The sequence below is a fragment of the Gracilinanus agilis genome, chromosome 3 (assembly GCF_016433145.1).
Source record: "Gracilinanus agilis isolate LMUSP501 chromosome 3, AgileGrace, whole genome shotgun sequence".
Lineage (NCBI taxonomy): Eukaryota > Metazoa > Chordata > Mammalia > Didelphimorphia > Didelphidae > Gracilinanus > Gracilinanus agilis.
Genome location: NC_058132.1, coordinates 91672602 through 91700061, shown reverse-complemented (window position 1 = coordinate 91700061; position 27460 = coordinate 91672602). Strand labels below are relative to the sequence as shown.

Below are 27460 nucleotides of genomic sequence, written 5' to 3'. Positions count from 1 at the left end.
TGTTGGCTATTATCTTCTGCCATCTTTATCAGGATAAGGTGAAACCTCAAGATTGTTTTGATATGCATTTCTCTTATTATTAGTGATTTGGCACATTCTCCATACAGTTGTTAGTATTTGTAATTTTTTCTCAGAACTGCTTATTCATATCTTTTGACCAGATGGCCTTTAGTCTTACATACAGTATATACCAATTTGTTGCTTATTTATCTTGGATACAACATTTTTTTCTGAGAAATCAGATATAAATATTTCTTTCCCCAATCAACCTTTTCCTTTCTAATTCTAGATGTACTGATTTTATTTGTGCAGAAGCTTTTCAGTATCATATAGTCAAAGTTATTTGTTTTATCTTTTTAACTGCCTTTATCTCTTATTGGTTAAGATATACCTCATTATTATTAAGGTCATGTATCAATTTTGAATTTATTATGCAATATGGCTTAAAAGATGTTGGCTTAAACCTCAAGTTGCTCAAGACTCCTTTCCAATTTCCTCTTTAGTTTTTATCAAATGGAGATTTTTACTAAGTAATTTGTTTTCCAGTTTACTGAAACCTGGGTAAAAAGGTAAAAAGTAGTAGCAAGGCTAAGGGGGAGTTGAGGGAAAGGGGTGAGGAGGAAAGAAACTTCAGGTAAAAACAAATTCTACTTACCTGTCACTGTAGAGCTTCAGTAGGTGAAAGGACACATCTCTGAGAGGTCTCCTTGTATCATCTTCTTCTAACACACAGCCAGAGTCTTCAAGGTACGAAGGCAGAGGACTGCAGGCATACTTCTCACTTTCACAGGTGTTCTAAAGAGAGAGGATAACAAGACTGGACAAATGCTTTCATTCATTCTTTGGCCAGAAAATAGCCTCATTTCAATTTTTCAATTTCAATTTTCTTGCTTTTCAAGGCATATAACTGTTCAGATATGTGGCCATCATCTTTTAGTGAACTTTCTTTTTCTGAGACTTTTGTTATTTTCCTGGCTCTTTGGCTCTACTGTCTGACAAATACTTTTGACAAAGGGAATATAGGTCACACCAAGAACAAAAATATGACAAGATAACAACAAGAAAAATATTTAAATTAGCAAAAATAGTCTTTTATTTATTTTTTTTTGGGGGGGTTTTAAACCCTTAACTTCTGTGTATTGACTTATAGGTGGAAGAGTGATAAGGGTAGGCAATGGGGGTCAAGTGACTTGCCCAGGGTCACACAGCTGGGAAGTGTCTGAGGCTAGATTTGAACCTAGGACCTCCCGTCTCTAGGCCTGGCTTTCAATTCACTGAGCTACCCAGCTGCCCCCTCAAAAATAGTATTTTTTAACTTGAACAGAGCCTCAAAATAAGGACCAAAATAAAGATAGTTATGAACATTTAGCCTCCCAGATCTGGATGTAATTAAGGAACTTTACTAAATAAAGCCGCTGACTTGAGAAATTCTGATCAAATAACATCAGTATAGGACAAAATGGATTTTTAAATAAAGGGAGATTTTTTTCTAGAAGAGTTTTAGCCCAATTTGCCTAGAGACAAAACAATGGACCACAGGAATCAGATCATCCCTCATAGGACAGCAATGAGTGAGGATTCCTGAACCTTTTTTCTTCTTAGGTTTACCTAATATTCATTACCTGGAATGCTTCCTCATACATGCTTAGAGCCTGGGAAATGGAAGCAGTAGGAGGAAGAAGGTACCAGAAATGGATAGCAATCGAGCGCTTCCAGTCCAACTGGGAACAGACGTTGATAGTCTTCTGTTCTGAGAGTCGCCATACCTGCAAGGGTCATCAAAAATGAATAGCAGAAGCTTGTATATGCCCTTACATTATTCATGTGTAATGAATGTAGTTTTATATACAGAGAATTTGAACAACATGAAAGACTCAAAGACATTTAGTTAGGAGAAATACTGTACATCAATCAATGCATAAATGGCAGCTTATTTCTTGAGACACTCAATGTCTAGCTTATGTTTTTGTAGAAAATTTTGATATTTTTTTATAGACAAATGGTTGGTTTTACAAAAACAAACTAAACAATAACACAGCACTTTACAAAAAAATAAGTGTAGCATTGCTTAAACATGTGCTAACACCAGTTTTTTATGAGGAAGGGGAGTATCTGGTACATTTTGTATTTCCTAAAAGCATGTGGTCTTTATCTGTCAGCAAATACATGTTTTTTGCTCCATCCCTGACAAAGGTGTAATCAGTCATCTAACAAGAAGATTAAGCTCCAATTTTGTTTCAGATATTGTGCTAAGTACAGGTGATAAAAAACAAAAAAGCCCTTGCTTTCAAGGAGCTTATATCAATCAGGGAAGATAACATGTACATATATAGGTATATGTAAAATATACATAAGGGTTTCTTTTGTAGAGGACAAGGGGATGGTTGAGAGAGGAATCAGAGGAGGACTTGGGAAGTAGAACCTAAGCCGGTGATGGCAAACCCATGACACATGTGTCGTGTAGTCATTTTCGATGGCATGAGTGCCATATACAGAGAAGCATGGGGCCACATGTTGAGGATGAAACATTTGCTATGGTGTAGTGTAGACACTATGCACTATAGATGACAATTCTACCTATATTAATTTACCTATTTTGGTTCATTAAATACAGTAATATATTACAATTATATATTTTTGTTATTTAAACTATAAATATCATGAAATTATGGTTTTTTTCTCAAAGTGACACACTACCTGAGTTAAGCTCAATTTTTTGGCGAATTTTGACACACCAAGCTCAAAAGGTTGCCCATCATTGACCTAAGCTGAATTTTGAAAGGAATTGAATATTCTAAATCAACCATCGGCAACTTTTTGGCCGTGAGCCATAAACATGTGCGGAAGGAAGAGGATGGAGGCGGAAGGCGCTGGAATATGGGGCGGGGGCTCAAAGGCCCCCTGGGGCACATCCTGGGGCTCTGCCCAGACTGGCAGGTTGGGAGGTGGAGCCAGATATGGCTGGAGAGTCGAACTTTGCCGACCCCTGTTCTAAATAGTAGAGGTAAGGAAAGAAAACAATCTAAGCATAAGAGACTATGTCTATTTTCATCCTCACTGATTGACCTCCAATACCTGGGTCTCCTACAAAGTCTTCCATTCTCATTCTCAAAATGCTATCAGTTTATTTATGTTAAAGGTATTTAAGAATACAAATTCTTTAAAGATCCAAAAGAATAAAGGCATGGTGGGAAACTTCTGGGATGATCAATCCCAAGTATATGAATTATGATTTTTGAAGGGTCACTAATCTCTGTTCCAGAAGATTATTCAATTGTTTTCTGATTCTTCAACAAATATTTATAGAGCACCTAAGTTCAAGGTATTAACCATTAGAAAGACATTTGGGAGATAAGGATTCCTGTGGCCAAAACTTGTGGCTAACACCCAACTTTAGAACAAGAAGTCTTAAATTATCTGAAAAATGGGAGAAAAGGACATACTGGTTTTCCAGCCAAGAGAGTAAAAATGCGTAGTCGATCCTCCTGGATGAAGCCATCTGCCTGGAGCCGATGCCAGTCTACCAGTTGCATGGTGAGCAGGTCCCGGACTGGCTGGCTTCCCCCCAGCTGGGACAAAAGTAGGGCTAGTCGGTGATCACCTAAAAGAAAATCCCAATTATTGGTTCCACAAGGCCCTTAAAAGGGTCAATAAGATCTGGGGCTACATGAAACTTGGCACACCTAACAACATCCTTTTAGCTCTTAAAAGTTTACAAATCATTTTTATTGCAACTCAGTTAGGTAGGCAGTGCCCTATTATTGTCTCTATTTCAGACAGAAGGAAATGGACTAGGCTCAGGGCTCATGTCTTTTCACACCATGCTGTCTATTCTCTTTAGTTATCTTGTTTTTTACTTTAACATTTAAATCTCCTGAGCAAAGACTCAGTTCTTATTCTTCTATGGTGCTGTCAAGACATGTATATAGGTCTCACAGTAAAAAGTGTGTGGGATGTGGAAACAGAAGACTTGAGTCAAAGACCAAAATCTTGAACAAATTACTTAATCTCTCTGGGTCTCCATTTCCTCACCTGTAAAAATAGCGGGTTGGACTAGATGGTCTCAAGAATCCCTTCCAGATCTAAATCTGTAGATTTAGACAGGAGTTGTAACTCCAGATAAGTCACTTAATTTGTCTCCATTTGCAATTCTATAAAATTGGAGTACCAATAGCACCGAACTCCCAGAATTGCTGTTAAGGACAAAATGGGAAATTTGTAAAGTGTTCTGCAAACCCTAAATTGCTATCTATATTCGTGTTGATAATTGAAGAATGTGTTTCCTTCATTATCTAGTATCACATTCAGGCAAAATCTAATATAGTTTTATAAAATGGACTACATATAGGAGATCAATTAGCCTGATACTCTATTTTGAAATGGCAGGTATGCCTTAGGAAAACAGCTGGTCCGTACAGTGGAAGACATTTTTATAATAAGACTATGATCGTTTTCATATGGACATCATTTTTTAATATGGAAGAGTCATATACAAAAAGTTCTGGTTAACATTCCCTGTTAAAAGAACTTTATAAGTCAAGTTTTCTTATCTCCCACAGCCATTCTCAAAAAGCCTACCTCACTTTCCTGTTTTGTGACTATAATTTGACCACTGATAATTCACTCCAATGACAGTAGGTCAGTTCTTATTCTCTAAAGCAGAAGCCACAGATGGTGGTAGAGATCAGGCTGAATATGTTCTGGCACTCATATACATTTTATAAGCTTTTACTTTAAAACTGTTTATTATTTTATTACTGTTTTTATGATCATTAACTTGGTAACATCGATAAATATTCCTTATACAAAGAAAAGATAAAAGAGCTAAATATGACACTGTAAATTTCTATTATGCACAGCTTGTTTTTTTTTTTTTTTGTTTTTGTTTTTAATTTTAAACCCTTAACTTCTGTGTATTGACTTATAGGTAGAAGATTGGTAAGGGTAGGCAGTGGGGGTCAAGTGACTTGCCCAGGGTCACACAGCTGGGAAGTGTCTGAGGCCGGATTTGAACCTAGGACCTCCTGTCTCTAGGCCTGGCTCTCAATCCACTGAGCTACCCAGCTGCCCTGCACAGCTTGTTTTAAAAAAAAAGTTGATCCTATATTTTCTGTCAGTTCTAATACTACTTAGTTTTTCTGCCTTTCAAATTTCATTCCTCTCTCTCCTTTGCACATCTATTTTTAACATTTCATTAACACTCATTTTATTTAAAACAAAACCAAAAACAACCCAAACTATTACTATCCTCTTAATGCTTTCCTTTCTAAAACCATTGCATCAATCATAGTTTTTACTCTATCAATTATTATTTTGGTTTAGCTCACTTCATCATGACTCATTGTAAACAAGTCCTTAAAGGTTTCTCGTAATCTGTGGATTTTGTCACTCCTCATAACACGAAAATATTACATTACATTCATATAACATAATTTATTCAGCCATCCCTTAACTATATTCATCCATTTTGTTTCCAATGCTTTGCTTGCAATAAAAAGTAATGCTATAAATACTTCGGGGCAGATGGGTCCAAAAAGGACCTCTTTGCCTAGTAGTGGTATGTATTGCTGGGTTAAAGGACATGCAGAATTTAGTAACTTTTTGGGTATAGTTCCCAAATGCTTTCTAGAGTATTTCAATCAATTCATAGTCTTATCAACAGTTTGTTTATATGCCTGTCCTAAAGCCATTATTTTTCCTTTTTTGGTCATATTTACCAATCTGATGGTGTGAGGCAGAAGAGCAACTGTTTTAATGTCTTTCTTAAATTACTATTGATTTGGGATATTTTTTCATATTTTTATGGCTAACTTGGATTTCTTTCTTCTTGAAAACTTTCTGCTTATATCCACTGGACATTTTATCTCCTGGAGAATGACTCCTGGTCTCAAAAATTTGAAAGTATTCTTCATATATCTCTGAAAACTTTATTAGAGAATATTTCTGTAAAGAGGTATAAACATATAAACCTCTTTTATATCTGCTGATATAATCGTGCAATTTTTGTTGGATTTACCATATGAACTGTTGTATTTAGTTTTTCTAATACTGAAACAACCACTGATTCCCAATAAAAATCCAACTTATAGTCATAGTAATCTTTTTAATATGTCGCTATAATCTCTTTCATCTATAGTTTTCTTTCTCTGATTTATCTCTCCTCTATTCCTATTTGTCTCATTGAAAAAAATTTGCTAGGATTCCATCTTTTGCTATTTTTCAAAATAATTTAATGTAAATTAATGATTCTTTGGACGTTTGGTAGAATTTACTTGTAAATACATTTGTTTGTAGAACTCAATTTCTTTTTCAGAAATTAGAATATTATTTTTGCTGTGTGACCCTGGGCAAGTCACTTGACCCCCATTGCCCACCCTTACCACTCTTCCACCATGGAGTCAATACACAGAAGGGTTTAAAAAAAAAAAAAGAATATTATTTTTGTTCTCTTACCCTGGGTATTTTACATTTTGACAAGTTAGCGTTGCAATTGAAAATGACTGTTTTGAAAATATAATGAACAAGCTTGGCCCCAAAGAAGAGATATGAAGATAACCTTTTCCCCTCCCACCTCTGCGCTTCTGCAGAGGAATATTTAAGATGAGGTTTCCATAGATATGGAATATTGCATAATATCAGATAAATCAGATTGTTTTATGTATTCCTCAATTTTGCTAATTTTTCTTCCTCTCTTCTTCCTCTTAAGAAAATGATTATAAAGAATAGCTCTTTAAGCAGGAAAAGGTAAAGTATATAAGAGAAATCTAGGTGGTATAAAAAATATCATTAAAAACCTATTGTTTTAAATGTTAACAGTCATATTGTTGGACAAAAATGTTTTAAAATTATTTTTCCCTATTGAAAATTATTTAATTGTCCTCTAATTTTTATTATTGACAACTTGGTTTTCCTTCTTCTTTTGATTGGTTTATTTAGCCAACAACATATATTTTATTAGGGCTTTTTGCTACTGGAGAAGAAATCATTCTCAATTTTTATTTTATCATGTTAATATATTTAATTTTTTTTGTTTTCAAATTTATCTCCTTTGAGTTTCAAAATTTGTTTTTGTTTAGTTGGTCTTTTCTTATTTGTTGCTTTGGTTGACTTATTTTTAAATTTGTGCTCAATTTGTTGATCTATTCTTTCTTTTGTTGACGTAAGTGCAGAGATAAAAATTTCTCCTCAATATTCCTTTTGTTGCATTCCAAAAAAAATGTAAATTTGATTCATTTTCTTTGATGAAATTATATATTGTTTCTATGTATGGTTCTTTGATCTACCAATTCTTTAAGACTAAACTAAGACTAAAATGTTATAAGTTTCAATCACTTCTTCAAAATCTTTAACATCTTTATTACTTTGGTCAATAAAGGGTTATGTTTAATAATTCTGCTTTTGTGTGCTTCTTAATGTTTTAAAACAATGTCCCAAAATACATTCAATTTTTGTAAAGGTGACAATATCATCGAAGAATGAGGCATATTCTTTTATATTCTTATTTAGCAATTGCCAGATATCATAATGAACTTTTAAGGGGTTTATTTTTATTTTTTTAAATTAACAAAAATCTAAATCTTCTCACTCTCATCTTTTCTTATCCCCTTTAACTCCTTACACAGATTGTCGAACAAAATTGAGTGCTTCACTTCTCTATCAGAATGTGGGAAGCATGCTTCACCTTAAAACCTTTGGAATCATGGTTGATCATTGTAGTGATCTGAGTTCCTAAGTCCTTCCAAGTCATTTGTCTTTATGATACTATCATAACTGTATGGACTGTTCTCTTGGTTCTACTTACTTCATTTTGTGTCAGTTCATATAAGTCTTTCCAGGTTTCTCTGAATTTATCCCCCTTCATTTCTTACAGCACAACAGTATTCCATCACACTTAGAAGTACATCCAGAATGTGTTTTCCTTCTTATTTGTCCCTTACCAGCTTGAGGGAATGGTTTTGAAACTCTACTCCTTTTTTTGGGGTCAGAGATGGAGTTATCATTTGCTTTTGTATTTGCTCCTCCCTCAGTATACAACCTAAGATCCATGAATGATCCTCACCCTCAACTGCTGCCTCCAGGCATGGATCACCTCTTCTATCTTTACAGTGATCTCCCACCTATTGCAGGAGTTATATTCCAGAGGGCTCCTGGAAAGTTGATTATCTGCAAAGTACAGTCACTGAGCCAATAAGCACCCAGGATACAGATCCCAGCTCTATTGTTGATTGCCTTTCATTTCATCAGCCAATAGTATGCCATGTACAATCTCATATTGGCAAACTTGCACAAGTGGTAGTGGTGTACTGAATTTCCATTATGTACAGTACGGTAATCATCTACAAAATCCCACAATATAGTGAAAACTCTGCGATACAGTAAAGCTGTGGTAAGAGAAACGCAATATAACGAGGGACAACTGTACAGGGTTTACACCTCAGACATAGGTAAGAAGCAAAAGACCTATCAATTGCCAACTGTTCCGACTCCCTTGTTCAAAGTCAGGCTGTTCTGTGTGGGTCTAAAATTTTGGCTTAGTTCAATTGTCTCTCATTTATCTGATGAATAAAACATACTCCTCCAACTATGTGTTTGTGGATATTCTTTCTTGTGATCAGTTCATATAAAGAGATGTTAAGAGACACTCACTCCCTTCCCATCCCTTCTTTGTAGTTTCCTACTGTTTACTCTAATTATATGAGATAATCCCCTCTCAATCCCCTCTGTATTCCTATGTATTCCTTTCCTTTCCTCTTTAAGATCAACAAAAGCACTCCCAGAGCTCTTACACTCTTCTATGATCTTCTAGGATAATGATAGTGTCCTGAGAAGACACATGCCATTTCCTCATATGAGAATATAAAGAGTTCATAGTGGTAACTGCTATATTTTGGGTGATCTTGATTGTCTACTTGAGAACTGAATTATTTCTTTTAGGCTGCTTGTATTTTTTTTTTCTTTAACCTGGAAGCTCTGGATTTTGGCTATAATATTCCTAAATGTTTTGAAAGGTTTTCTTTCAAGGAGGTGGACTCTATTTTCACTCTGCTCTCTAGTTCTAAGGAATCTGGGCAGTTTTATGATTTCTGATAGGCGCACACTTGCATTCATTTAACTCCTTTGTCAGATACATAAGAGGCCCTCCCTTCTTTCCTTTCATATTTTTGTAGTCCTTCCTTCCTTTTAAATTTATTATTCTTTTAATTTTTTCCATAGTTGCATGACTCATGTTTTTTCCCTCCTGGAGTTAACAAGCCATTCCCCAATTCCCCTGGGTTTTATATATATATATATATATATATATATATATACATATACATATACATAAAACAAAAATCACTCGAACCCATTTCCATATTACTCATTTTTTAAAAAGAGTAATCCTTTAAAACCAAAACCCTAAGTCGCATACCCATATAAGCAAATGATAAATCACATGTTTTTTCCCCTTGGATTTCTGCTCCCATAGTTTTCTCTCTAGATGTGGATAGCATTCTTTCTTATAAGTCTCTGAGAATTATCTTGGATCATTACATTGCTTTTAGTAGCAAAGTTGATCACATCTGATCATCCCACAATGTTATAATTTCCGTGTATAATGTTCTCCTGGTTCTGCTTATTTCACTGTGCATCAGTTCAAGTAGGTTTTTCCAAATCTTATAAAAATCCATCAATTCATCATTCCTTATAGCACAATAGTATTCCATCACCATCACTACCACAATTTGTTCAGCCATTACCCAACTGAAAGCACCCCCTCATTTTCCTTTTTTTTCTACCACAAAGAGCCCAGCTATAAAAATTTTTGTAACAGGTCCTTGCCCAGTTTTTTTTGTTTGTTTGTTTGTTTGTTTTTTAATTTAAACCCTTACTTTTTCCATCTTGGAGTAATACTGTATATTGGCTCCAAGGCAGAAGAATGGTAAGGGCTAGGCAATGGGGGTCAAGTGATTTGTGCCCAGGGTCACACAGTTAGGAAGTGTCCGAGGCCAGATTTGAACCTAGGAGCTCCCGTCTCTAGTTATGGCTCTCAATCCACTGAGCCACCCAGCTGTCCCCTCATTTTTTTTTTTAATCTCTTTAGGATATAAACCCAGTAGTGGTATTGCTAGATCAAAGGGCACGCATACTTTTTTTTTTTTTAAACCCTTGTACTTCGGTGTATTGTCTCATAGGTGGAAGATTGGTAAGGGTGGGCAATGGGGGTCAAGTGACTTGCCCAGGGTCACACAGCTGGGAAGTGGCTGAGGCCGGGTTTGAACCTAGGACCTCCTGTCTCTAGGCCTGACTCTCACTCCACTGAGCTACCCAGCTGCCCGGGCATGCATACTTTTTTTTTTTTAAACCCTTGTACTTTGGTGTATTGTCTCATAGGTGGAAGAGTGGTAAGGGTGGGCAATGGGGGTCCAGTGACTTGCCCAGGGTCACACAGCTGGGAAGTGGCTGAGGCCGGGTTTGAACCTAGGACCTCCCGTCTCCAGGCCTGACTCTCACTCCATTGAGCTACCCAGCTGCCCCCCCCGGGCACGCATACTTTTGAAGCCCTTTGGGCATAATTCCGAATTGCCCTCCAGAATGGTCCAATCAATTCACAACTTCACCGGCAATGCATAAATGTCTCAACTTTATCACATCCCCTCCAACATTTATTTCCCTTTCCTGTCACATTGGCCATTCTGTTGAGTATAAGGTGGTACTTCAGAGTTGTTTGACCTGCATTTCTCTAATTAAGAGGGTTTTAGAACATTTTTTATATGATTATTCATAGTTTTGATTTCATCTGAAAACTTCCAGGCTCTCCTTTAGCACCTCATTCATTCAAAACAGTCATGTATTCCAATGTTATTCTTAATTTCTTCTTATTTTCTTCCCTTTTTACAAAACCAAGTCTACTACCTGTATTTGTATGTTACTTAACTTCCCCTATGTCCCTTGAAAATAGGATCGTGGGGGAAGCTGGGTAGCTCAGTGGATTGAGAGCTAGGCCTAGAGATGGGAGGTCCTAGGTTCAAATCTGGCCTCAGACACTTCCCAGCTGTGTGACCTTGGGCAAGTCACTTGACACCCCCCCTCCCCCATTGCCCACCCTTACCACTCTTCTTCCTTGGAACCAATACACTGTATTGACTCCAAGACGGAAGGTAAGGGTTAAAAAAAAAAAAAGGGAAAAAAAAGGATCACAAAGGGACTTTTCTCCTATCAGAATGTAAATTCTGAAATGTTTTTATCTTGACTCTTGCACTTACATTTCAAAGTTTTACTCACTTCTGGTCTTTTCACCAGGAATGCTCAAAAGTTATCTTTTCTAATAAAGTTATACTTGGTGTAACATATTTTTAGATTATGATATGCCAAGATTTCTTCTATTATTAGTCACAAAATGGCCTTAAGTGATCCTGATTGTAGATTCCTAGTACTTGAAAGTACATGCAATATTTTTTTAAATTTGATTTGGAAATTCAGGATTTGGACCATGACAATTCTTATATATTTTCAGTCTGTAGTTTCTTTTCAGAGGTGATCAGAAGATTCTATTTTCACTTCATTATTCAGTTCTAAGAGAAACATGTAGACGACAAATGTTGGAGCCCAGATTTTATGGAGGTGAAGTCTCTGAAGCCTACCCTCTTTTCACCTCCATATAATTAATGAGAAAAGATTACATGAGTTCTTCAGGATGTTTCTTCCTAAGATACTTGCCTAAATATTTCGTTCAATTAATATCCTAGGCTTGTATTGGTGAACCTATAGAACATGTGCCAGGAGGGCTGCTCTGCTCCTCTCTCCCTCTCTGTGCATGCCTGAGGATATTTCCCCAATCACCTGCCCCTCTGCCCAGCAGCCAATGGGAATGTTTCCTCCCTCCCCTGTCTGGGGTAAAGAGGCAGCTCACATGTGGCATGAGGGTTGCAGTTTGGGCACTCAGTTTCTAAAAGGTTTGCAATCACTGTTCTAGACACTGTGTTAAACTATGGGATGTTAAATACTACTTTTTAGAAGCTTTGAGACTAAGTAGGGAGATCAAAGGGACACAAGAGAAACTAAAGAACATATATGTAATTATGTGTCAAGATAAGCGGTAGAGACCATAGGTATTGAGCTGGACTCTGGGTCTCCTTCCTACCTGACTGCTGGGCCAGACGACAAGCCTCACTGATCCTCCTGCCTGTGAGGTAGCTGAAGACAGCCTCCACAGGATTGTCTTGTCGGGACAGGGCTACTTCCTCCTCAATGCGATCAGCTGCTGTCTGTGACAGCCAACGGGAGAAAGCTCTGCGGCGTTCCAGGCTCTGTACATACTCACTGGGCTCATCCAGCTGATCTTCTAGTTCCTTCAAGTGACCCCAGAGGGCTTCACACAGTGTCCATGTCAGGCCCCAGTGCTTTACTACAGCTAACGGAAAGATAGCAAAAGTTTAAGTGTCAAAATGTATCCTAGGCTAGTAAAGAACAAGGGGTCAAACCTAAAATAAACCAGGTAGAGATCACTACTGTTGTTGCTCTTGCTGCTTCTACCTAAATACATAAGCTGTTTCTTCACAGAAGAAACTATTTGTAACTTCAGATCACTTTCTAACTCAGACTAAGCTATAATCACTGCATGTCCCAAAGGTATTTTTGTAGTGTCTACACATCATACTTTTTCATATGGTCTATCTTCATAGTACATTTCATTAGAGTTGTGCTAATCCTTGCAACTTCTCTCAGTTCAAGAAATCAGATGAGATAATATATGTGGTGGTGGTGTTATCTGTGTTCACATGTTATCACTTAATTTTAAAATGTCTTTTCTCCTTCTAGAAGGTACCATTTTCTATTTTAAGCTACTTATTTTACAAAAGTCAATGCAGATTTTGCTTGGAATGATCATTATTTTTGCTTATGTAAAATTTCCTTGTTAAACTCTAAGCTCAATGAAGATGAGGAAACTACTTATCCTCAAGTTTTTCCCATTGATGAACCAAAGGGCCAACTCACAGTAAGTGCTTAAATGTAGTTTCTGAATTTAGAAGATAAAATCTGAGGTCAAGAACCACAAAAACTCTTTTAAATTAATCAAAGATAATAAATGTGAAGGTGTTTGGAAAAGATCTATACAAGTTATTACCCATTGCACTTGTATGTGTTTTGCAAAAATGTCTATAATCCTAAAATGATGATAATAACTATGGAAAAATAGATAATATAATCAAGGGTCAAAAAGTATAACATAAAGACAATGAGTGGTATGGCAATACAGATTGCATGAGTTTAGCCTTTAAGAATGGATACACTATCAAGAAAGGTACAGAAAAAAGTTAGAGTAGGCTAACTCTTTCATATCCTAGTAAACCATCACTAAAAGCATTCTTAAAACAGATAACCATGTCAGTGCTCCTCCATAAAGGGTATATAGGGTGGGGCAAGAAATTATATAATAGATGACCCTGGTGGCAGCTGGGTAGCTCAGTGGATTGAGAACCAGGCCTAGAGATAGGAGGTCCTAGGTTTAAATCTGGCCTCAAACACTTCCTAGCTGTGTGACCCTGGGCAAGTCATTTAACCCCCATTGTCTAGCCCTTACCACTCTTCTGCCTTGGAACCAAAACATAGTATGGGAGGTAGGTGCAGAGATGACCCTGAGAGAAATGAGGGGATTTGGACAGTAAGTGGTTAATTGTGAAAACTGGGTAAACCACACTGATTCCATCTTGTGACTCAATTCTAGAGCTAGCTCAGTTCCCTTTCTATTCAATTATGGGTCTAATCCAATTTCTATCTTGTGAGAAAACTTTATTCAATTGTAGGAATTGGGAAAAAAACTATTACATTGTTTAAAACCAGCCTTTCGTGGTTGGGAAGCTACACCACCTCTACCTATTGCTTAGAGATCGTTAAATAGATCGTTAAGACTTTGGGTAGTTCTAGGAACTAATCCCCTTCTGAAATATCTAGTGAGTTTAGGGTACCACTCTGTAGAATTTGTTTTAAGGAAAAAGAAGAATTAAATTCCATATAAGTTTTAGGAAGAAATGGTACTTAAGAGCATCTCCTCCCCATTCCTTCTACCCTTCCCCCAAACTTATAGGGCTCTTGTTTTAGTGTAATAAAGGAAGGCAGTTAGTTTGAAAGTACTCCCAGAGTGAAGAACAAAAATAAGCATGTGGTTTGCAGTTTTAATTACCTGATGCTTCCTTGACCATGAAAAGAGAAAAGATTGTTTAAATCAAGGTGCAACTTAAAATGAGAAAAATTTAATTAAAAAATGGAAAAGGTGATTTAAACTGAAAATGGAAGGACCTCCTTTGAGACCCCCATCCCAGTGGTGATTCCCCTCTGAATCTCATCCCAGCTCAGAAACTTCCTGCAAAATCCCAACTTGGAGACCCTCCCCCTTAGATTTGTTTCTGAAATAAAGGTGCTAGAAAACAAACAAAATACTTAAAATGCAAGAAAACCTGAATTATACTCTAATCTCAGAAATGTATTAAATGTAGGCTCTTAAGCAAATTATCTTTGCCTCAGATTCCTGGTCTATAAAGAGGTATAAAATAGTAATAGTAGCCAAACTATCTTTCCATGTTGTTATACATTACTCTTCACTGAGTACTTCATAGTCCAGACAAATGGGCAATCTCTAATCTCTCTATTCTTTGCATACATTCCATCGCTCATCTGTGTACCTTTGTGTGGACTAGAATGAATTATTTCATCTCCACCAGAAACAATCTTTCTCTTCCTTTAAGATGATGCTCAAGAGACATTTTCCAAATCAAGCCTTTCTTATACTGTGAATATATTCTGCATTTACTTATCTATTTACATGTCTTCTCCCATAAAAGAATAAAAGCCTAAGACTGTTTCATTCTTTGCATTCTATTGAATCTCCAGAGCCCCCCCAAAGTGCCTGGCATGTAGTATGTGCTAAATACTGGAAGGCCTAGAATTTAATAATGTTTTTTGTTTTATCCTAAGACAAAAAAACCCAGAGAAGCCAGTAGGATGATGACTTCTTATTCCAAGTAAAATTCTAAATTTTTTTGTGTGTGTGTCACTTAATCCTTAACAAATGCTTGCTGACTAATAACCTACATGACATTAGGAGAGTTGTAAGCTCACTAGGTTTCAGTTTCCTGTAGAGTAACAGTTCTAAATCTATACTTTCATGAAGCAGTTACTAGGTACTGGACAACTACTCTGGCCTGGAGCTCTAAGTCTAGATTTCTAAAGTCTTTCCTATCCCTAATAATCTTTGAATCTACTCATTTCCCATGTTCTTGATACAGGTTCAGGGAAGCCAGAATGAATACTTACTTTCTGATTCTGCTACATCTTCTGATATCTCTTTCACCCAGTCTGCGTAGTCATGAATGACAGCTACTCCAGGATTAGGGACCACAAGAGGGCACAGTTCATCTACATGAACAGTGCTGTGCTTAAGCTTGATATCCAAGGGAGTCTGGTATAGTTGTACATCTCTATCCATCTTCCTTTGTCTCAAACTCAGTTTTTCAACATGGACTTTGAATGGGGACTCTGTTAGGCTAAAAAGTAAGAAATTAAGTCAGTATGGGACTATGGAGGAAGTATTTAAATGCAATAAAGGTACTACTAATTTTAAAATTAAGTAATATTAGACCACACAATCTGTCATTTGAAGGAATTTTGAGCACTAAGGTCAAATGGTATAGAGCTCAATTACAATAAAATAAGAAAAATTATACCCATTTTCTTAGAACTAAATCATGCTTATGCTCTGATTGCTCAGAAGTAAAATATTAACTTATAGTAGTAATAAAGATTGGTTCCATTAGATTTCAGACTAATTTTGTCTAATTATAAAGCTGGAAGGGTTCATGGAAGACATTATGAGACATCAAGTAGGTCTAGTAGCAAGGTGTCTAAGGTTAGAAAACTGAACAACTTAGATTCAGAATCTTAAGAACTTCTAGCAAGCTCAAATGTCAGCTGACTAACCTACTTTATCGTCTACTATGAATCACATATATAGCATTCTGATAAAGGGGTGATCCAACATCTACTTAAACAACTACAATGATAAGGAACTATTATCAGGGCAATCTGTTCATTTTGGAATATCTCTAATTACAATGAAATTCTTCTTTACATTGGAGAAAAACACATCACCTATAATTTCTAACTCATGCCTCCTAAGAGCTCTTCCCTCTGGGCCAATAGAAAGCAAGTCTATTCCTTTTGCGTAATGATGTCATTTGAAGCCTATAATCTTTTTGATACCACCTCCAGTCCAGGTATTTTCCTTTTGAAGGCTAAAACATCCCTCTCTTCCAAGTTATTTTTTTTATTTTAATCAAATTTAATCAATTTTAATCAATTCTCATATGGCATGGTTTCCAAAATCCTTCATTGCAACCATGTTTTGCTTGACTATGAGTATTTGTAGTCAAAGGTTATGTTCACCCCTATACTCCATGTGGTGGGGAGATAAAAAGATTTTTGTTAATTGAAAATTTTTAAAAATTTAAATCTCCAGGCTTCCAGGTTAAGAGGGCTGCAGAGTAGTCGCAGGACTTTTTACTTTCCTCACTACCAACCATACATGATACATCAAAAAGACAAAAAATAAAATAATAATAATAAAATAAAATGCAGATGAAAGAACGGACTCCACAATAGAGTGCAGCATTGAAGGTATGTGGGATTTGGGCATTTCTACACTAAAGGGGGGTGAAAAAGCTCCCACCAAAATGTGAGCTGATTAACCCTCCCCCACCCCTCCTATGGTGCCAGAGCCAGAAAGCCAGTATTACAGGGAATGTATGGCAATCACTAGGGTCTTAGTAGCTGACTAAGAGCACTAGGGACCTACCCCTGAAAGCAGCTAGACCTGAGACCCCCGGAGGCTAAAGAGCTCGGACCTTGGGTATGGAGCTAGGGGGAAGAGAAGCAGCAGACAAAAGCAGTGAGGAGACTACTGGAAAAGTAGCCTCAGGCAAAAACTACTCTGTAGCTCCATATGCAGAGAGCCTACCCTCCTCCCTCAGACTGAGAAGGAAAATCAGCATAGTGATGGCAAGCAATACCCAAGAAATAACCGCCAGAAATAACAAGAAAAAGGCACTAACCCTGGATAACATTTACAGAGAAAAAATCCAGATGACAGAGCAGATAGCAGGAGGGCAAAAAAGTAAACACATTCAAACTTCCTCCCCAAAATGGAAATTGGTCACGAGCTCCTGAGGAATTCAAATCTGAGATCATGAGAAAGGTGGAAGAGATTTGGCAAAAAAAGTGGGAAATAGTTAAAAAAGAAAATAACAGTTTAAAAGACAAAATTTCACACTTGGAAATTGAGGTCCAGAAATCAAATGAAATAATAAGCAAATTGAAGTCCAGAAATGAAGCAGGATGGACCAAACAGAAAAGGAAAATCAAATGATTACAGCAGAAAACCAATCTTTAAAGACCAGAATCAGGCAACTAGAAGCCAATGATCTTGCAAGACTGCAAGAATAAAGCAAAGTCAAAAGAGTGACAAAATAGAAGGAAACATTGAAATATCACACCGAGAAAATTAATGACCTTGAAAACAGGTGTAGAAGAGACAATGTGAAAATTATTAGTCTACTGGAAAACCCAGAAATGAACAGGAACTTGGACAACATACTACAAGAAATTATCCAAGAAAACTGCCCTGATGGTCTTAACAAGAGGACAAAATAGATATTGAAAGAATCCATAGATCACCCTCTACACTAAATCCTCAAAAGGCAACCACCAGGAATATAACTGTCAAATTCAAAAGCTTCCAAGCTAAGGAGAAAATTTTACAAGAAGCCAGAAAGAGACAATTCAGATATCAAGGAGCACCAATTAGGATTACATAGGATGTGGCAGCCTCCACACTAAAAGACCGCAAGGCTTAGAATGTGATATTCAGAAAGGCAAGAGAATTGGGTCTACAACCAAGGATCACATACCCATCAAAACTGACTATATACTTTCAGGGGAAATTATGGGCATTCAACAAAATAGAAGATTTCCAAATACTTGTAAAGAAAAAACCAGAACTGAGCAGAAAGTTTGATATCCAACCACAAAAATCAAGAGACACATGAAAAGGTAAATAAGAGAGGGGAAAGAAAAAAATTTCTTATAATTTGCTTCTTTAAGATCAAATTACTTGTATTCCTACATGGAAAAATGGCATGTGTAACTCTCAAAAATTGTACTCACTATTATAATAATTAGAAGAATTTTATTCATAGGGAGAGGTTGGGGACTAAGATGACATGTGCAAAAAAAGGGGGGGGGGATAGAGATGGCAACAAGAGAAACTTGAAGAAATAAGAAAAATAGGATAATCTATACCACACAAAGAGCCCCATGGGAAGGGGAGAAGATGAATACTATTATAAGAAGGAGAGGAAGAGAGTGTTAATAGGAAATACTTAAACCTTACTCTCGGTGGAATCAATTCTGAGAGGGAAGAGCAGCTAGATCCATTGGGATATCAAATTCTTTCTTACCCTATGTGGAAAGTCAGAAGGGAAAACCTAGGGGGTAGTGGGGTGGGGAGTTCAAAAAGGGAGGGGGAATTTAATAGACCCTAAAAAATATAATAAGAGGGGTACAGGAATGGAGGGGGAAAAAGGTGAAGTAAACTGAGGGTGGGGATAGGGGGCACTGATTAAAAGCAAACCTCTGGTTTAAAAAGAAATAATGAAAGAAGAAAGGGCAGAACTAGGAGAAGAACTCAAAATATTGGGGAATACACAGCTGGTAATAATAACTCTGAATGTGAATGGGATGAACTCACCCATAAAACAAAAGCAAATAGCAGAAGGGATTAAAGACCAAAATCCTACTATATGTTGTCTACAAAAAACACACAAGGCAGATAGACACATACAGGGTAAAAGTAAAAGGCTGGAGCAAAATCTATTGGGCTTCAACTGAGAAAAAGAAGGCAGGAGTTGCAATCATGATATCTGACAAAGCCAATGTAAAAATAGATCTGATTAAAAGAGATAGGGAAGGTAATTACATCCTGATAAGAGGCAGTATAGACAATAAGGAAATACAAATAATCAGCATATATGCACCAAATGGTATAGGATCCAAATTTCTAAAGGAGAAATTGGTGGAGCTCAAGGAAGAAGCAGATTATAGAACTATACTAATGGGTGACCTGAACCTTCCTCTATCACATCTAGATAACCAAAACAAAAAATAAATAAGAGGTAAGAGATGTGAATGAAATCTTAGAAAAATTAAGAGTTAATAGATATCTGGAGAAAAATAAATAGGGACAAAAAGGAATATACATTCTTTTCAGCAGCACATGGTACATTCACAAAGATTGACCATGCACTGGGACATAAAAACATAGCAAACAAATGCAAAAAAGCAGAAGTAATAAATGCAACCTTCTCAGATCATAATGCAATCAAAATTGCTATTAGCAAGGCTACAGTGAGAGGCAAACAAAAAACTAATTAAAATTAAATTAAATTAAAATTAAAAAACTAATGGAAACTAAATATGATTCTCCAAAATCAGTTAAAGAACAAATCATAGAAACAATTAATAATTTCATTGAAGAGAATGACAGTGATGAGACTTCTTAACAAAATCTATGGATGCAGCCAAAGCAGTACTCGGAAATTTATATCCTTCAGTGCATATATTAACAAAATAGGAAGGGCAGAGGTCAATGAATTGGCCAGGCAACTTAAAAAACTAGAAAGCGAACAAAGTAAAAATCCCCAGATGAAAACTAGAGATCCTAAAAATTAAAGGAGAAATTAATGAAATTGAAAGCAAAGGAAGTATTAAATTGATCAATAGGACAAGAAGCTGATACTTTGAAAAAACAAATAAAATAGACAAAGTACTGGTCAATCTAATTTTAAAAAAGGAAAGAAAACCAAATTAACAGTATAAAAGATGAAAAGGGAGATCTTACCTCTAATAAAGAGGAAATTAAGGCAGTCATTAAAAACTATTTTGCCTGATTATATGGCAATAAGTATGGTAATCTAGGAGATATGGATGAATATCTACAAAAATATGAATTGCCTAGATGAACAGAAGAAATAGAATATTTAAATAATTTCATCAGGAAAAGAAATTGATCAAGTCATCAAAGAACTCCCTAAGAAAAAATCCCCAGGGCCTGATGGATTCACAACTGAATTCCATTAAACATTCAAAGAACAATGAATCCCAATACTATGCAAACTATTTGACATAATAAGCAAATTTTATGACACTAATATGGTACTCATTCCAAAGCCAGGCAGACCAAAAACAGAGAAAGAAAACTATAGACCAATCTCCTTAATAAACATAGATGCAAAAATCTTAAATAGAATGCTAGTAAAAAGACTTCAGCAAGTGATCACAAGGGTTATTCATTATTCATTATGATCAAGTGGGATTTATACCAAGAATGCAAGGATGATTCAATATTAGGAAAACTATCCACATAATTGACCTTATCAACAAGCAGACCAACAAAAACCACATGATTATCTCAATAAATGCTGGAAAAGCCTTTGACAAAATACAACACTCATTCCTATTGAAAACACTAGAAAGTATAGGAATAGAAGGACCTTTCCTAAAAATAATAAACAGTATATATCTAAAACCATCAACAAGCATCATATGCAATGGGGATAAATTAGAAGCCTTCCCAATAAGATCAGGTGTGAAACAAGGATGCCCATTGTCACCTCTATTATTTAACACTGTACTAGAAACACTAGCAGTAGCAATTAGAGAAGAAAAAGAAATTGAAGGTATTAAAATGGGCAACGAGGAGACCAAGCTATCACTCTTTGCGGATGATATGATGGTCTACTTAAAGAATCCCAGAGAATCAACTAAAAAGCTAGTGGAAATAATCAACAACTTCAGCAAAGTTGCAGGATACAAAATAAACCCACCTAAATCATCAGTATTTCTATATATTTCCAAAACATCCCAGCAGCAAGAGTTAGAAAGAGAATTGCCATTTAAAAATCACCCTAGACAAAATGAAATACTTGGGAATCTATCTGCCAAGACATACACGGGAATTATACAAACACAACTACGAAACACTTTCCACACAATTAAAACTAGATCTAAATAATTGGAAAAACATTAATTGCTCATGGGTAGGACAAGCTAATGTAATAAAAATGATCATCCTACCCAAATTAATCTATTTATTTAATGTCATATCTATCAAACTACCAAAACACTTTTTTACTGAATTGGAAAAAACTATAATAAAGTTCATTTGGAAGAACAAAAGATCAAGAATATCAAGGGAAATAATGAAAAAAAAAAAAAAAAACGTGAAGAAAGATGGCTTAGCAGTACCAGATCTTAAACTGTACTTTAAAGCAGTAGCTATCAAAACAATATGGTACTGGTGAAGAAACAGAAGGGAGGTTCAGTAGAATAGACTTGGGGTAAGTGACTTCAGTAAGACGGTCTATGATAAATCCAAAGAGCCTAGCTTTTGGGACAAATATCCACTATTTGACAAAAACTACTGGGAAAATTAGGAAACAATATGGGAGACATTAGGTTTAGGTCAACATCTCATACCCTACACCAAGATAAACTCAGAATGGGTGAATGACTTGAATATAAAGAAGGAAATTAGGTGAACACAGAACAGTAAGTATATTTGTCAGATCTTTGGGAAAGGAAAGATTTTAAGACCAAGCAAGAGTTAGTAAAAAATTACAAAATGTACAGTAAATAATTTTGATTACATTAAATTAAAAAGTTTTTGCACAAACAAAACAAATACATGAAAATGAACTCTCTATATAATCATGGTCCAGTTTAGAAGCCTGTAATATATGGAAGTATTAGATTACAACTGGAAATAGCTTTAGGGGTCATCTAGTCCAAACACTTCACCAAGGAAACCCAAAGCCTAAGGAAGTTAAAATGACTTCCTCAAATTCCATCTTTCTTTTTACTATATTCACATTGCCTCATGTAACTGTTAAATAAGAGATAGCTGACATGTATATGGAATTCAGATTTTCTGTACAAGAGTAAGGACTCAAGGGGAGGAGAAATTTGATCTACTCATGAATCATTCTTAAAATCATTATACTGTCTAAAAAGTCCCCAAGAATGCAACTAGTCCAAATTAGTTAGTAAACAAAATTGGACCAGAACCATGGGATCTCCTGATCTTGTCCATAGCCTCTTCAACTATCTTCTCTATCACCCCACCAAATTTATGTTGAATGAGATAAGAAACATTGCTCACGATTTGACAGTTATTGGGTTAGGCAGGAATCCATATTCCATAGATTCAGTGTTATGATGATCTCCAGATTCATGGCATCCACTCAGTTGATCACCACTATTAACAAAGGTCCAGTTGGGACCCCAGCCAACCCGAAATGAACGTCCCATGAAGAGTGCCATATCCATCAAGAGCTTCCCTTTACCATAGGCGACAGATTTTTCCAGGGGAACAAGACCAGGCTGTCTTCGAGCACCCACAGTTTTTAACTGGATCTCAGGTGCTGGGGTGGGCACTGCAAACACAGGGGCCAGTGGTGGAGGGACTGACCAAGGAGATGTAGAAGGAACACTTGCTAAAGATGAAGCTCTAGGATTTCGAAATTCTGGTGCAGAGGCACTTGGCGAGAGAAAAGTTGCACTTGAAAACTTTGACTGTAGTAAACCACCAACTAAGGGAAGGGAAGAAAATATTAACAAAAAGTCCAATCAGTGTATGACTCCTTTAATAATGTAGTTTACAATGACATCATCACTTACTATATTACCAACTAAATGATCAATATTCATTAATTTTTTTAAACAACCCATGCCTTCTGTCTTAGTACTAATTCTAAAACAAAAGAAGAGCAAGGGCTAAGCAATCAAGGTTAAGTGACTTGCCCAAGGTCACATAGCTAGGAAGTGTCTAAAACCACATTTGAACACAGGTCTTCCCAATTCCAGGCCTGGCACACTATCCACTGTACTACCCTAAGTTAATCATTAATACTAATTATTTGTGGGGCACTGGAGAAGGATAAAGTTTTTATTTCTATCAAAATACTTTACAGTAAGGATCTGAAACATAAGAACCAAAAGTATTAACTGCTCTCAGTTGAAGTAATGATTTAGTAAAGAATAACTGAGGACACATTATGAATTCTCTACAGGTAGGTTCTACCTATTATTATTAACTGGTTTCACAAAAACACAATGTTAGAATAAATGACATTAAGAGGATAGCTAGCTTCCATATAAGCAGTATTCAAAGGTCAGTAAGTAAGATGAACAAGCAGACTGACATTCAGGGATGTTAATATGACTGGAGTTCAAGTACTAGTATGAATTAATACCAATCATTTGCTTTGCATCTGGGCAGTTAGCCAACCAACATTTCCATGGGATTTTGCCACAAAGCACAGGAATCTGGCTACATTAGCATTGGTAAGAGCAGTTTTACACAGTTATACCTATTGATCTAATTCATACCATTACCAGCCCCAAAAGGAGGCAAATAACGTAAATATCTTTTCGCTTACGCATAAAGACCTGGTGTTTTGCATGTGCTTCTCTCACAAGGATGTTCTACTGATGTAGCATAATGTAGTTTTCAATCAAATGTTTTCTGACAAAGTTAATAAGCAATAAGATGTTCAGAAAGGGTCATTTTCTAATTCTGGATTATCTCAAATCACATTATTTAAAAAAAAAGTTTGTCTGTACCTAACATGTACAGTGCACAGTGCTAAATATAAAGATGAAATAAAACACGATTCCTGCCTAAAAGATCCTTAAAGTACAATACCTGTACACAAACACAAAGAATACAAATTAGAATATGGTTACAAAAAGTGAGGTATTAGATGATCAAAGGAGGAAACCACTTCTCACTCTATGTATATTACTGGAGGTGGGGAAAGGATTGGAATGCTTAACAGTCCTGAGGGGACAAAGGAGATAATTCATAAGAAGATGCAGAAAAACTGGAAAAAATAAAGAGGCTTATCTGCTCCATCTTTAAGGGAAGCACAGTCAAAGCTCACAAGCAAATCTTTGTGTTCTCAGGTTTTTATGAAATTATTATCCATAGACTGTCTCATTATTTCCTCTTATCATACCTAATGTTCGAGATTTTGGTGGGTGTGCTGAGGAAATGGGAAGTCTCGGAGAACATATTTCTTGAGAAGCGTCTACTTTGGAAGGAAGTTTGCCAAAGCGCTGTTCAAGGACCCAATCTGCATCATCTTCTTCAGCAAGCAAAGATGCTTTCATGATCTAAAAGCAATACCAAAAATGAGTTTGTTTCCTTAGAGTCCAAGGCCATGAAGGCAATAATGTATTAGATACAAGAAGAATAGCTCTGCCCTAGGTTTCTTTCCAAACCTACTAAAATATATATATATATATATATATGCATGCATAATACCATAAATTTATCACAACTTAGTTAATACAATGAACAGGAAATCATTTATATATGATGATATCCTTGATCTTTGCAGGAAGTGAGATAACATGCAAGGTAAGAAAGGATTGAGGATCTTGCACTGATTAGTGAGTTTGGAGGAAGGGGAAAAGAGTGGAAGTATTATTAGCTCTGCCACTACTGCCACTATTCTGTTTATACCTTTGAGACCTTAGTTTTGTCACTTGTAAAATGAGGGCTTGGACTAGATCAGTGATTCCCAAAATGGACGCCACTGCCCCCGGTGGGTGCTGCAGCGATCCAGGGAGGCGGTAATGGCCACAGGTGCATTTATCTTTCCTATTAATTGCTATTAAAATTAAAAAAAAAATTAATTTCCAGGGGGTTAAGTAATATTTTTTCTGGAAAGGGGGCGGTATGCCAAAAAAGTTTGGGAACCACTGGTCTAGATGATCTTTTCAATACCTTCCACCTGTTTTCACATTAACAAGTCTTAGGAGAAAAAGATCCTTTAATTACTTATCAAATTCCTTCAAAAGAGATAAAAAAAATTTTAATTTAATACTTAAGACATGGACCATATTCTGACTCAGTTACAAAACTATACATACTGTTAGCATTCTAATACATCAAAATAGGAAAGTTGCCTGAAGTTTCAGCTAAAGGGAAAGTCATATTGACTTTCCTTCCCACTTTTAAAGTGGTTAAGAAATTCACCTGTAAGACATGTGGGTTAATACCCAATGAAGATGCAATGTGTGTCGAAGCAGATACAGGTTCCTGCTCTTCAGGGACGATCTCCTCTACTATGGAATCCAAAACTGGCTCCTGGGTGATATCTATCATATCGCTGTCCAGCTCCACAACCCTCCCTAGCTGTTCCACCTCTGGACTTTGGCTCTGCAGATATTAGAAAGATGGAGAAATGATATTAAGTGATGCTGAATAGGTTCAAAGATTCAAGATTTCAAAGCCTGTTTTTTCAGGCCATAACAGGACAAAAAAAGGCCCCCAACCGTACTGACAGTACCTTCCCAAATACTTGTTGGAATCTAAGCCCAAAAAGAATTGGGGGAAGCTCTTATATGGGAACCTATAGCATAAACTTATGCCACTGCCCATGGCAACAATTCCACTGCACCTAAACTGCAACAGACAGGTTACTAGAGCACTTTGGAAATCTGGGGACATGTCCTTCCTAAATGAGCAACTTCTGCCATATTCTTCATATGGTCACCTCTACATTCTCACCTGTTTCACAGTCCATAAGTCACAGTTAATATAGCTGAATTAGAAAAGGAAGCAAAAACTTGCCAACCCAGACTGTAACATTTACTATATATTGTATTAGGCAAAAAGGGAAATTTTTAGATATCTAAAATCTGTTAGCTGACCAAAAACCTAAAGCTCCATGGCCATGCTGAGCACAGTGAGACATGAGTTAAGCCTACTATTTCTCCAAAAGAGGAACAAGAAATACAACCAACCCTGGGTCCTGTTGGTCCTTTTGTGTTTAAAAACATCAAGACGATAGGAAATTTTTTGCATTTTTATTAAGAAGTTTTAGTGATAAACATGAACAACAATTTACAGCATAGAACGATAAAACATTCACAAAATAAAAGGTACATTTATCACTGACTTGGCACACATTCCTCAAATCCATCCCGTAAACTAGAACCTGATTTTATATTATGTTAATGATCCAATCAACCCATTAACAGACATTTCCCACAACAATAAACTACCAATTATTTCTCATTTCACTGTAGCAAGTTTCTGAATTTTATCTTCACAGAGCTTGATTATTCTTTTGAAAGTAGCCATCATTCATGTTAAGCCCCAAATGAGTGACATTACACATAAATGAATAGCAAAATATTTTTCATGATTTCAATAAAACCTGATCCTGATCCCTAAGCCTCAAACAACTTTTTAAACAGGACTAAATGGGCATACTAAATATAATCAGCCTGAAGTTTCCAATAAAGGGATTTATGATCTCATATTTCAGGTGCAGAAAAAAAGAGATGTGCAGCAGCTAAGTAATTTATGTGGGATAAAACAGAAATCCCAGAAAAAGGTAACAGAAAGCAATACTACTGGTAAGGCTATATTTTCAGACCAGATCATGTTTTGAGACTACTATCTACCACCCACTATCATAGACACAACATCCCATATGTGATCTTGGATCTCTCTGTTAGAAAGGGGGCTGCTTTTACATTGATAACCCTAGAGTCCAAATATCATCATGACTTTCCCAGGTGCAGAGGTAAATAAATGAAATTTTAAAAAATGCAAAAATATGGTAATGTCTAATTGTTTAAATGCTCTGAAACCTTTTATAAAACCTTGGAATTTAAAGTTCTATTCTCCACAGCTATAGGATCATAGATTGAGTTACAAGAGCACCTACTTTAATTTCCTTATTTAATAAAATAATGTATAGGTGAGGAATCACAATGTCTAAAGTAAATATAATTTAATACTGGAATTTCTGATAGGTCAGAAGTTTTGTTCAACTAAACATTTCCCCAAAATTTAGGAAAATTCTTATCTCTAGCATGTCCAAACAGCCAATAATCAACAAAGTATGCCTACCGAGGATATAAAGTGGGAGAATTTAGTCCTTTCTTCAATTTGAGAAGTCATATAAAGAAATAGCATTGAAGGACAAATGAGAACCAATTCTTATACCATCCCCACTCCCTCTTCATTTGAGAATTTCTTTTTTTAAGGAATAGACTATTCTTGACAGAGAAACTTCAAAGATTGCTTAGCTAACCAATCACCATTTAAGTGAGATACATATAGTTGTATATTGCTTTATTTAAAAAATAAAGAGACAAAAGTTGAATGAGTAGCCCAAAAGTAAAGGGTGGTTTAAATTAAATAAGTCATTAGAAATCACATTTTTGGCCCAAGACATGATAGTAAGTGACAATGGCGCTGGGAAAAATGGCAAAACCCAACTTTTACCACACACACCATTCTAGATTAGAAAATGTTTTATTTTAATTTCTTTTTGAAGTTGGGTCCCTGCAG

At 36.1% G+C, this 27460-nt stretch overlaps 1 protein-coding gene across 5 annotated transcripts in view; it reads right to left on the bottom strand.

Moving 5' to 3' along the window:
• Positions 1 to 27460, bottom strand: part of NUP98 (nucleoporin 98 and 96 precursor) — an 82759-nt gene that overhangs the window by 14982 nt on the left and 40317 nt on the right. For all 5 annotated transcript variants that reach the window (XM_044668091.1, XM_044668092.1, XM_044668095.1 and 2 more), the window contains 8 exons: positions 25130 to 25312; positions 24105 to 24261; positions 22247 to 22676; positions 15292 to 15521; positions 12122 to 12391; positions 3444 to 3601; positions 1623 to 1766; positions 656 to 795 (listed from right to left, as the gene is read on the bottom strand). In XM_044668091.1, the coding sequence (XP_044524026.1) occupies positions 656 to 795; positions 1623 to 1766; positions 3444 to 3601; positions 12122 to 12391; positions 15292 to 15521; positions 22247 to 22676; positions 24105 to 24261; positions 25130 to 25312 (1712 nt within the window). The remainder of the gene's footprint in view (positions 1 to 655; positions 796 to 1622; positions 1767 to 3443; positions 3602 to 12121; positions 12392 to 15291; positions 15522 to 22246; positions 22677 to 24104; positions 24262 to 25129; positions 25313 to 27460) is intronic.